Raw genomic sequence first — 13454 nt, forward strand, 5'->3', positions numbered from 1 at the left:
ATCTCCAAGTCTATCGACTTGGAGCAGGGAAATGGCAATGACACTTTGGTTGTCGTGGAAACACTAGATCAAGTAAGCTCCTCCTGTGCATTTCTACACATCAAAACTACTTCAAAACATTTGGTCCATAGCCTACTACTCTGGAGATTCAGGTGTTCTTCCAGATACCAGAGACATGAGAGAATGCAGATGCTGGAATTTGGAGCACCAAGCAATCTGCTGGAAGAACTCAGCAGGTTGGACAGCATCATTGGGCATCAGGACTGAAGCAAGGTTTCAGACCTAAACATCAATAATTCCTCTCCTCCCCACAGATGCTGCTTGATCTGCTGAGTTCTTCCAGCAAATTGTTTGTTGCTCCATCCAGATACTTGCACTCTCTGCCCCGACCTCCCCTTTGGAATGAGTGATGATCTTAGTGAACAGATATACAGAAGAGTGCATTGTGGTGCAGACTGCTATCAAGAACAGCTACTTCATCGCCCATCCACGTTCCCCATTCCAGTGCTCATCGCTTCCTGCAGGATGGAGTTGATCTACAGGACAACAGAAAAACAGACCGACACACCCTTCCTTCACTCCAGAACCAAGGTTACTCCAACCTCAATCAATTGAGCTGTAGTGGGTAAACACCTTCAGAGGTGGAGCTCCTTGTTCAGTAGACCATGCAAACGAATGGGCCTTACACTCCACATTCACAACACAGGGATTTAATATTACACTGCCCTGCCATACATTGCTCTTAATCGTAAATGACTGCAAGAAGATCCTGAAAAATGTACTACTTCCCTTATCCTCCCTCCCATAGCGAAGACAAACTTTGTTGAGAAAATCTGCCATTATCTTCTTGTGCCAGTGGAGATAAGGGACAAGGGGGATTCTAAAGATACAGAGCTCAATTCGGACACCAAGCTGCTGATCTGCTGGGCAGCAGGAATTCCTACTCTCCTGACTACCTACAACACAAATCTGAAGACACTGGGGAGACACCACCAACTCTGCCCCTGCAAAACGCTTCATGTATCACTGCCTTTCCTCAAGGCAACATCTCCAACAATCAGACCGCAGTTACACTCAGCCCCATCGTATGCTGAGGATTGTTGGGATATCCTGAATCTCTCACCGCCTCTGGGCTCTGCCACAGGAAGAGAGTGGTGGGAGGACAGAGGAAAACAACTGAGGGAAGTTCTTGAGGGTCACATGCTCATCGACACCTGGGGATCTCCGGCCCATTAACACTCAAAACAGGATAGCATGCTGGTCAAGCTTTGCTGGAACCATACCGAAGCCTAATGAAACAGGCGGAGGGACCTCACTTGCCTCCCTGCCACATCAGCAACCTTCTGCTTCCCCTCCACAGATCGACCCCAAGGGACTGCTGGGGAGGAGAAAAACTGGGAAGAACGAGAGTCAAGTTCCACAGCAGATCAATCAGCCTTGGCCTCGGCACCACTCATTCATACACCAGCCCACTGTTATCACCTCCAGAACATTGTGTGTGAGCGTGTATCTGACCAGCTCCACATGACAAGCTACCCAACTTGCTTTACCCACCTCATCAGCAGCTACTCAATCAGCATCGAGCTGTACAGCCCACAGTCCTGTTTATTCTGATCCTCTGTGAATCACATCTTCATTCTCCCCATATTCCCACCCAGATTATACCACTCACCTACACACTACAGACGATCTACCAGGTGATTTATGGCAGACAGGAAACCTACTCACCTGCATGTGTTTATGATGTGTAAGGAAACCAGAGGGCACGCACACAGGGCAACATGCAAACTCCACACAGACCGGCATTGGAGGTTAGGAGGGGACCCAGGTCTCTGGAACTGTGAGACAATGACTCTACCTGCTGTGACACGTGGCAAAGACCCACCTCAGGAGAAGCCACACATCGAGTGGCTTCCTGACCAGGTCCACAGTGAGCCTTCTCATGACCAGAGGGAAACTTTGATCCATGAAAGAACACAGCTATCTGACAATCAGTAGAGTGCTCCCAATGGCAAAGGAACAGACACCCTCACACACACCCATGCAAAAGTCTGTAGCCCCTGTCGGAACACACTTCAAACCCCAATGGCAAAACAATGGTATGAGTTCTCCCCAGCTTATAAACACCAAACTTACCTACAGCCCATACACATGAATCAGCATCTGGGAGACCAGCTAGAAGTATTTTAGCTCATTGTCATATTTACAACTTGCAGACTGTCGTACGGGGAGAAATTAGTCAGAATTCGGAACAGCTCATATTCCAACTCGACAGTACAAATATCGGTTTGTCCAACTTCCAGTCATTTCTCTCCCCCCAACTTCCTTTTTCCATTCCCCATTCTGGCCTCCCTCTTACCCCTTCTCTTCACCTCACCTCCCCCTGGTGCCCCTCTTCATACCCCTCTCCTCTCCTAACAAATTCCATCTTCTTTAGCTGTTTACCTCTTCCACCTATCACTTCCCACCTTATCACTTCATTCCTACTCACCTAGCCTGATCTATCACCAGCCAGTTAGTACTCCTTCTCATTCCCCTCTCCCACCTTCTTAATTTGGCTTCTTCTCCCTTTCCGTCCAAACCTAATGAGGGTTCTAAGCCCAAAACCCGTCTCCTTTATTCTTCTCCTTAGATAATGTCTGGCCTGCATTTTATGTGTCTTACTGTACAAGTTGTCCTTAACGTTTCGGTAGGTAGATTAGATTAAATGTAGGGAAATCAGTCCAAAAGGAAATTAATGGAAAGAAAGGTGTTGCACATAGACTCAGTGGGTCAAATGGCTTTTTTCTATGTCTTAAGTCAGAATACATCCAAGTTTCTTTATTAAAATTAGATACATCACTTCAGTCATAAAACAGCAGCAGATAATACCATGGTTATTTGGTTGAAAATGCTACTTCTAGTTAAGAATTAAATACAAAACGACATTTATATTGATCAAACAAATTAAAAATATTTAATCAAAAATCATGCAAAACCAAACTCTTACATATAGTCAGCTATACGTATATCACACATTGATTTTCACAGAAAAGTTTAGTAGAGAATAGCTCTCTCGTCTCTTCTGCATCTAGAGATAAAAGTAACCAAATCCAATAGGAAAAAAAGTAGATAAGTAATAACAGCCATACCTGGCAGTAATATAATCACTAGACAGCCTGTAAATAAGATGTCAGCTTTGCCTTTGAGACAGTTTTTGTCTCATCATTGTTCAGGAAGGGGCAGTCATTCGAGCAAAATGTTAAACCAAGGCTCCCGCTACCCCTTGACTGCACGCTGGGGACTTCACAATACCATTCAGAGAGCGAACTCCCTGTTGAGACTGTATCTGACAGATTGTATACAGATTTGATCTCATTGCCTCAGAGAGATTGACTTGCCAAAGAGCAAGTGTACCGAAGTTTCACTGGATTGGTTCCAGGAGTGGCTAGCTTGCTGTGTTGAAGAGTGATCGAGTAATCCAAGACTAAATTCTTTAGAACTTGGAAGAATTGAAACATTAAAAGCTTAAAGGGGTTGACAGGCTAGATGAAGGGACGATGTTTCTCCGGCTGAGAAGTTTAGGTCCATAAATTGGTCTTAGAACAAGGGATAGGCCATTTGGGTCTGAACCAAGGAGAAATTTGGGTGTAATTGGGCAGTGCAGGCTTATTGGGCCATAGTGACCTGTTATGTGCTGGATCTCTAAAAGTAATAGGTTTTTTAGAGGGGGAGAATCTTCTGAATACTTTATCCTGGAAGACAGTAAGGGCTTAGTCATGGTGTTCATTCAAAACATTGATCAAATTTAGCTGGAACCTGCTTACATTAGGATAAAGTCTGAAAAATTTGTCCACAGAATGTTTCTTTGCATTCTCTTCAGCAGCAGCAGAAAACACCACCCATAACAAGCAGCACATGGACATCAAGAGGGTGCCCTCCTGGAGAACAGCAACACTTGGTCAGTGGGGTGTTTTCCCCATTTCTGCCTGCAACTGGCTTAGTACTGCCCATTTACAAATATTCCGCAATCACATCAAAAGGACACGCCCACCCCAAACTGTGCATGCTTCGGGTGTAAACAGGTGTTAACTGTTTTCGGTAACTTTGGGAGCTTTGTGAGTCAGTTTTGATATATGAAGTCTAGGACCCTGAAATGTTAACCCTTTCTTGTTCCAGAAATGCTATCCCACCTGTTCAGAATGTTCGGCTCTTTATTGTAAATGAGTCCTTTGGCAGTACACAGTACTGTGCAAATTCCTCTTGTTCCCCTAAAGCTAACAAAAACATTTCCCAGAGGAAAACTAGCATTTTTTTTAAAGTATAACTGAAAATGTTCGGACCTGTCCAACTTCTTCACACAATTCACACCTGCAACTAACCTAGACAATTACCATTACAATGATGTCAACCAATGTCTGGGGTGTACGAGCTGCATCTTCATCCAGGTAGGGGTGAACCAGAAGGCCACACACCTGTCAGGGTTCTTTTGTGCAACTGACAAAAGAGTAAAACGTACAAACAACTGGGAACTCTGGGAAAAGTATCTGTTCATTAACAAATCTGAGACATTTACAAAGCTTAAACTGCATCAATGATTTAAGTTTGCAGAGAACATGAGTAATCCTGCACTGGGAATGACGGTTGGAACGTCCAATCAGTTTGAGTCTCCTGAGAAGCAAGCAGTTTTTTTTCTCCAAACGCCACCTGAATACCTGGAAACAACAAAAAGGATATCAATGCAGCTTGAAGCATGGTGACGGAATGCAACTATATAAATATGAAGTTCAGAGGTAAGTTTTTTTTTTAAACACAGTGAGTGGTGGGTGCATAGAACTCCCTGCCAGGATGGTAGGGGGCAAATACATCAGGGGCATATAAACAAATCTTAAACACAAAGTATACTGCTGATGCTGTGGTCAAATCAAGACCTACAAACAAGCTGGAGGAACTCAGCAGGTCGGGCAGCATCCATTGAAATGAGCAATGTTTTGGGCCGAGACCCTTTGTCTGGACTGAAGGAGGAGGGGGCAGGGTGGAAGGTGCCAGGTGAAAAACCAATCAGAGGAAAGATCAAGGGGTGGGGGAGGGGAAGCAGGGAGGGGATAGGCCAGAGAGATGAAGAAGGAATGAAAGGGGAAAGCACTATGGGTAGTAGAAGAAGGCAGAATCATGAGAGGTGATAGGCAGCTGGAAGAGGAGGCAGAATGAAAGTGGGATGGGGAAAGGGAGAAGGAGGGAATTACTGGAAGTTGGAGAATTCGATGTTCATACCAAGGGGCTGGAGGCTACCCAGACGGTATTTGAGGTGTTGCTCCTCCAACCTGAGTTTGGCCTCATCATGGCAGTAGAGAAGGCCGTGTATGAACATATCCGAATGGGAATGTGAAGCAGAGTTGAAGTGGGTGTCAACCGGGAGATCCTGTCTGTTGTGGCGGACGGAGCGTAGGTGCTCGACGAAGCGGTCCCCCAATCTGTGTCGGGTCTCGCTGATGTAGAGGAGGCCACACTGGGAGCACCGGATGCAATAGATGACCCCAACAGACTCACAAGTGAAGGACTGTTTGGGGCCCTGAATGGAAGTAAGAGTCTTAGATGGGCACATAGATTATAGAAAAATGGAGGGCTACGTGGGAGAGAGGGATTAGATTGATCTTAGAGTAGGTGAATGGTCAGAACATTGTAGGCCAAAGAGCCTGCACTGTGCATTAATGTTCTAAGTTTTATGAAGTTTTGCCTAACTAGTACTTCAACTTCACAACATATGGCTCTACTGAATATAGTCTATGGTTCTGGTTTCCTTGCCTGAGACAGGATCCACTTTCAGCAAAGATGTATGAGACTGGTTCCGATTCAGTGGGTTTCCTCCGAGTAAAAAGACATTGAGTACTTTGTGATTATATATTTTAGTTTTTGCAAGAATGACAGAAGATCTCAGAGTCACACAGCTTTGTCCCAACCCGTCCATACTGATCAAATCAGCTAAGTCCTATGAGAATGCATTTGGCCCACAAGACTCTAATCCTCTCCAATCCGTGCTCCAATCGGTGTGTCTTTTTATGTTTATAAAAACCTAAAAATGTTTAAACAGCTGAACAGGCTGGAGTTAGGGAGAAGCTTTCCTACAGACTCAGCCATTTGGAACTGAGATAAGGAGAACATAGAACAGAAGAGCACAGGAATAGGCTCTTCAGCCTACAATGTTGTGCCAAACTAATTAAACTTGTAATTAAATACTTAATCCCTTCAGCCTACAACATCCATGTTCTGGCATTCATGCGCCGATCCAAGAGCCTCTAATATATCTGCCTTCACTACCATCCCCAGCAGCCACAATCAGTGTAAAAACTTGCCCTTCACAGCTCCTTTGAACTCACCTTAAATGCATGCCCTCTGGTATTAGATATTTCAGCCCTGGGAAAAGATACCTGCTGTTTATCTATGCCTCGTCAACTTATAGATCACTATCAGATCGCCCTCTGCCTCTGCGACTCCAGAGAAAACAACCCAGGTTTTTATAACCTTGTGGCAACCCACTTCCCAGCGCGCTCGAACCGGCTCACAAAGTGGCACGCGCCGGCATTGAGGCCGGTCACAAAGAGGGCACCAAGCCTGCTTCACCAGCAAGGGGAAAAGCCCACGCACGGGACGGGACTGTGAATGCGCATTCCCACCCGGGGAGGGCGGGATCAGGAAGGCTTTAAAGCGAGGCCGCGAAGTTTGAATAAACCTCTTTTGTAACCGCAGCTCACCGACTGCGTGTCGTTATTTCAGCGCTGCGTGTAGCACACCGCTACAATTGGTGACCCCGACGGCCCAAACAATATTTGGGCCGAAGATGAACGATGCCGCATCTGTTCATGCAGTTTCGTTAAAACTGCCAAGCTTCTGGACGCTGCGACCTCACCTATGGTTCCAGCAAGCAGAAGCCCAATTCCACATTCGGCAGATAACCTCGGATGCCACACGTTACTACTACGTGGTGAGCTCCCTCGACCAGGAGACAGCCGCCCAGGTTGAGTTCATACAGTCGCCCCCAGCGGACGGCAAATACACAGAATTCAAAGCTTTGCCCATAAGGACTTTCGGACACTCACGGCGCGAGCGAGCTGCCCGCTTACTGCACCTGGATGGTTTGGGGGACAGGCCACCATCAGCTTTGATGAACGAGATACTGTCCCTGGCCGGAGGTCACAAGCCCTGCCTCATGTTTGAGCAGGCGTTCCTGGAGCAGCTGCCGGAGGACATATGCCTGCTGCTGTCCGACATGGATTTCAGCGACCCCCCGGAAGGTGGCGGCCCGGGCAGACGTGCTGTAGAAAGCCAAGAAGGTGAGTGGGGCGTCCGTCGCACAGATCACCCGGCCACGCTCCCAGCAGCAAACCAGACCAGGCCCGGCTGCAGAGCCCACTAACCCCAGAGGCAGGAGTGAGGAGACCAACGAACAATGGTGCTTCTACCACCAGCGGTGGGGCATAGAAGCCCGCCGCTGTAGCCTGCCCTGCAAGTTCCTGGGAAACGCCAGGGCCAGCCGCTGCTGATGACATCGGGATAGCCTCCTGTATGTCTGGGACAAGCAGTCGGGACGCCGCTTTTTGGTCGACACCGGAGCCGAGATCAGCGTCTTACCTCCGACGAGTTACGAAACCCGCAACAGAGCATCGGGTCCCACCCTGAGGGCCACGAACGGCAGCACAATAAGGACCTACGGCACCCGTACGGTGCGGCTGCAGTTCGGCTCCAGCCGGTTCACGTGGGAATTCACACTGGCCACCGTAGCCCAACCACTCCTGGGGGCGGATTTTTTGCGAACTCACAGCCTACTGGTTGACCTGCAAGGGCAGAGACTGGTCCACGCCGAGACCTTTCAAACGTTCTCCCTGGGTGAAGCCCAGTTGCCGGCCCCACACCTAGACTCCATCACGCTGTCCGACAACGACTTCACCAGAGTCCTGGCAGATTTCCCATCGGTTCTGGCACCGCAGTTCACAGCAGCCATGCCCAGACACGGCGTACAGCACCACATCCCGACACAAAGACCACCCCTCCACGCCCGTGCTCGAAGACTTCCCCCGGACAAGCTCCGGCTGGCGAAGGAGGAGTTCAAGAGGATGGAGGAATTGGGGATCATACGGTGGTCTGACAGCCCATGGGCCTCCCCCCTGCACATGGTGCCCAAAGCAACAGGGGGCTGGAGACCATGCGGCGACTACCGCAGGCTGAACGAGGCTACAACACCGGACGGCTACCCTGTGCTGCACATTCAGGACTTTGCAGCAAACCTGCACGGCGCATGGATCTTCTCCAAGGTAGACCTCGTCCGGGGATACCATCAAATCCTGATGCATCCGGACGACATCCCCAAAACCGCACTCATCACCTCTTTCGGCCTTTTTGAGTTCCTCCGCATGCTGTTCGGCCTGAAGAATGCCGCACAGACGTTCCAGCGGTTAATGCACGCGGTGGGACGCGACCTGGACTTCGCTTTCATCTATTTGGACGACATCCTCATAGCCAGCAGCAGTCGTCAGGAGCATCTGTCCCACCTCCGTCAACTCTACGCCCAGCTGAGTGAATACAGCCTGACAATCAACCCGGCCAAATGCCAGTTCGGGCTCGACACCATCGACTTCCTGGGCCACAGGATTACTAAAGACGGGGCAACTCCTCTGCCCGCCAAGGTAGACGCGGTCCGCCATTTCCCCCGACCCAACACAATCAAAGGCCTTCAGGAATTCGTGGGTATGGTGAATTTCTACCACCGCTTCCTCCCTTCAGCTGCCCGAATCAGGACTGCAGTCTCCGGTTTGCAGCTCCAGGAACCCCCCCCCCCCCCCCCGTAGGCCCAGGTGAGAGGACCCTGCTCTGTGACGTCACCACCGGCCAACCCCGCCCCATCCTCCCGGCAGCCTGGCGGCGGCACGTTTTCAACTCCATTCACAACTTAGCGCACCCCTCCATCAAGACAACCGTCCGGATGGTAGCCAACAGGTTCGTTTGGCACGGACTCCGCAAGCAGGTCAGTGAATGGGCCAGAACGTGCATGCACTGCCAAACAGCCAAGATGCAGTAGCACACCAAAGCTCTGCCGCAGCAGTTCCACCCCACCCACTGGCGTTTCGACCACATTCATGTGGATATCGTGGGCCCCCTGCCAGTGTCGCGAGGAGCGCAGCACCTCCTGACTATCGTGGACCGGTTCACAAGATGGCCAGAGGTGGTCCTGCTCACCGACACCACCTCCGAATCTTGCGCCTGGGCACTGATTGCCACCTGGGTATCTCGCTTTGGTGTACCGGCCCACATTACCTCCGACAGAGGCGCCCAGTTCAACTCCAGCCTGTGGTCAGCGATGGCCAGCCTTTTGGGAACACAACTACACCACACAACTGCCTACCACCCGCAGTCGAACGGACTAGTGGAGCGTTTCCACCGTCACCTGAAGTCGGCTCTCATGGCCCGCCTCAAAGGGCCTAACTGGGCAGACAAACTTCCCTGGGTCCTGCTCGGAATCCGCACAGCGCCCAAAGAGGATCTGCACGCCTCGTCGGCCGAGTTGGTGTACGGTGCACCCCTGGTTGTCCCAGGAGAGTTCATACCAGCCGCAAGGGGGCACGAGGAAGAACCCGCAGCAGTCCTGGGCAGACTACGCGAGAGGCTCGGTAACCTGGGCCCCATACCCACTTCACAGCATGGACAGAGCCCAACCTGCGTACCCAAAGACCTGCAGCACTGTAAGTTTGTTTTTGTACGACGGGGCGGACATCGGGCACTGCTACAGCGGCCCTACGAGGGGCCGTTTATGGTGATCAGAAACAACGGGTCCACATTCGTGCTGGACATTGGGGGGAGAGAGAAGGTTTTCACAGTGGACTGACTCAAACCAGCCCATGTGGACTTGGCGCAGCCGGTCGAGATTCCGGCACTGCAGTGCAGAGGCAGACCTCCCAAACAGAGTCTGACCCAGACTGTGGACATTGGGGGGTGTATCGCCGGTTCTGGGGGGGGGGGAGTTATGTGGCGACCCACTTCCCAGCGCATTCGAACCGGCTCACAAAGCGGCGCGTGCAGCCTGCTTCACCAGCGAGGGGAAAAGCCCGCGCGCGGGATGGGACTGTGAATACCCCCCCGGACAGGGCAGGATCAGGAAGGCTTTAAAGCGAGGCCGCGAAGTTTGAATAAACTTCTTTTGTAACTGCAGCTCACCGACTCTGTGTCGTTATTGCAGCGCTGCGTGTAGCACACCGCTACAACCTCCCCTTACTGCAGATGCCGACTGATCGAGGCAAAACCGTGGTGAGCAGTGTTCCTTTTAAACTGCACGAACGCACAGCCGTGCAATGACTGAAATGCTCCCTTTGTTGCCGCACAGCCGCAATTTTTTATATACGTTAATATAATTTTGAAATCTATGATGCTATAATTGTGAAATCCCCTATAATTAATTATATGAATGAATATAATCCATCAATTTTTCTGAATTATAATTGACCTCAACCTTTAATTTAAAACGTTTTAGAGCTTCAGCGCATTTACATTGTTTAGTTACAACACTGTTACAAATTGTAACAATGAACACAGAATGGAAGTCCGAAGCTTCCGACCAAATCACTGGTCTGTGAACGTTGATGCCTCCTAGTCAAAACATCTTACTTTTGCCAGTTGTTGTGAATTGTGGTTTGTGTTTGCTTTATGTGAAAGACTCTATCTTCTGACTTTTTTTTGGTAAGTAATAAAAAGTACCGTAGATTCCGGATTATAAGCCGCTACTTTTTTCCCACGTTTTGAACACTGCGGCCTTTACTACGGTGCGGCTAATGCATGGTTTTTTTTCATGCCGCCAAAAAACATTTTGCCTCGTAACAGTATAGACCAATAAAATTGATGAGTAGTTCACAGAGGTCCAATGAAATTGTACGATAAATCAAGCGCACTTTCACAATTAAATTATTGTAAATCAGTCATTTGTACTCACCCTCATCAACATGGAAAACACTCGAAGAAAAGCATTGTGTTGCCTTTATGGCAGTTATTTAGTTTATAATATTTTCGCTTAGTAATTCATTTGTTAGTATTTTCTAGTTAAAGTTAGAAGTGTTTTAAGTATATTTGTTTTCTGTACTACATCCCGGAATGCTATGACGTCACATCCGGTTTCGCCGCGTCTTGTGGGAAAATACCGGTTTGGAATAAATGGAAAGGAGGGGGCGAGCGCATTAGACCCGAGCGAGAACGCTGCAAGCATATGATGCAGCTTTTAAGTTAAAGGCGATCAATAACTTTTCCTGGTAGGCTGCAGTATATATATTTTTTTTACCAGTCGTTAGGAGATATTGGAATGTTGTTCGTGCACTGTTCAGTAAAAAAGTATACGCAACGTAATTTGTGTGTTACCGATACGTATGTATATTTAAAAGTAGCCGTGTTACAGGCACAGTTCGAAAAAAAGCATTTGCAATATGTATTTGTTTATGTTACCATACGGATTTAATTAAAAGTTAAAAAATCCTCACGTGTAATATCTTTCTGTGTAAATATCTCATATTACAACGTGGGACACCTGCGGCTTAAAATCCGGTGCAGCCTGTACAAGTACAAAATTGATTTTCTTTCTAAAATTAGAGTGTGCGGCTTTTAATCAGGTGCGCTCTGTAGTCCGGAATTTACGGTATGTGATTTTCAGTATTCATTCTAAATATTCATAGTATGCATATTGCAAAAATAACATTTAAACTGCCAGCAACAAACACAAAATGTTGAAGGAACTCAGCAGGCGAGGGAAGTGGAATTAAAATGTGTGGCCACTGGGAGACCCTATTTTTTCAGGCGGACGGAAGGTAGGTGCTCAGTGAAGCAGACTTGCAATCTACGTCAGATCTCACCGATATACAGGAGGCCACACCGGGAGCACTGAACACAGTATGTGACCCTAACAGACTCACAGGTGATGTGTTGCCTCACCTGGAAGTACTGTTTAGAGACCTGAATGGAAGTGAGGGAGGAGGTGTTGGGGCAGGTGTAGCACTTGCTCCGCTTGCAAGGATAAGTGCCAGGAGGGAGATCAGTGGGGAGGGATGAATGAACAAGGAAGTAGTGTAGGGAGCGATCCATCCAGAAAGCAGAAAGTGGGGGAGAGGGAAAGATGTGTTTGGTGGTGGGATCCCGTTGGAGATGGCAGAAGTTTCGGAGAATTATGTGCTGGACAAGAAGGCTGGTATGTGCATTGACTTGGCCTCCACAGCCATCTGTGGCAATAAGTTCCAGATTCACCACCGTCTGGCTAAAAAATTCCTCCTCATCTCTGTTCTAAATGACATCCTTCTATTCTGAGCTGAGTCCTCTAGCCCTAGACTCCTATAGGAAACATCCTCTCCATATCCACTATCTTGGCTTTTCAATATTCAATAGGTTTCAATGAGATCTCACATCTCTCTTCTCCTCCCCAGGCCTCATGACCTGCCCATCACCTGCCTTTGGTTCCCCACCTGTCCTATCAAGTTCTTTCTTCAGCCCTATCCCTGGGTTACGTACGAGTTCCATTCCTGAGTCCGTCTTTGAGTCGGATATGTACGTAAGTCGGAACAAGTACATCCGGTATTATTTAGCGTCAGTTAGTCAAACGTTTGTCTTAGTTATATAGTATATATTTTACCTTTCTATGCATATAAAACACTTAAGAAACATATGTATTTGAATAATTAAACCACTGTGTTGCTTAGTAACAATTGTAGCTTTCATCGGGGCAGGGCCTTTCACATGCTCCATTATTCTCACTTTATCCGTTATCCTTTAAAATTGTTCCGATCGTTGACCGACTGTAGCCTAATGCTTTTCCAATGACCAATGGTGTTTCACCTCTTTCCAAACGTTTTATTATTTCCACTTTATTTTCAAATCACGATCGCTTCCCGTCAACGGAACAGAAACACTGTGGGCGACGGGTCCCGAGCTGCGCCGGCTCCCGAGGTCCACTGGGTCCTAAGGACCACCGCATTGAGACAGGCTAAATGGGATAAGTGGGGGCTGGGTTTGAGTATTTGATCCTCCACAATATTCCACGTGGGAATTTAAACTGGAGGTGGCAGTGTTTTTTTTTACGAGGTCGAATTGCAAGTGACATCAACCCGGCACGGAGGGTACGGGAGTCACTGGATCGGCATCAACCCTGCACGAGAGCGGTCTGTCACTGGATCGAACTTGGAAACCTCCATTCTCGAGCCCGGCCCTGATCTCACTGCACCACCTGCCAACTGGAACAGGGGCGGGTGGGGTCAGGGTGAATCTTACTAAGAAAAATTTAAGCCAAATACAAAGTTAAACTCTCAACACAGTGTCAACGGCGACGACTTAAAATAGCGGACGGTGTCGCAATCCGACTTAAAATGGCAGACGGCGTCACGATCTGACTTAAAATGGCGGACGGCGTTCTCCTTCCTCAGCTCGTAAGTATGAGTTGTCCGTAAGTCGGACGTTCG

General features: G+C 48.4%; 1 protein-coding gene across 1 annotated transcript in view; it reads right to left on the reverse strand.

The window, feature by feature from the left end:
* Nucleotides 1-2797: 2797 nt before the first annotated feature.
* The window catches only part of LOC140731872 (uncharacterized), a 30242-nt gene continuing 19585 nt past the window's right edge, over nt 2798-13454 (reverse strand). The window contains exon 4 of the mRNA XM_073053806.1: nt 2798-4694. Coding sequence (XP_072909907.1) covers nt 4579-4694 — 116 coding nt within the window. The 3' untranslated portion in view covers nt 2798-4578. The remainder of the gene's footprint in view (nt 4695-13454) is intronic.

Source organism: Hemitrygon akajei, chromosome 8 (genome assembly GCF_048418815.1).
Source record: "Hemitrygon akajei chromosome 8, sHemAka1.3, whole genome shotgun sequence".
NCBI classification, from domain to species: domain Eukaryota; kingdom Metazoa; phylum Chordata; class Chondrichthyes; order Myliobatiformes; family Dasyatidae; genus Hemitrygon; species Hemitrygon akajei.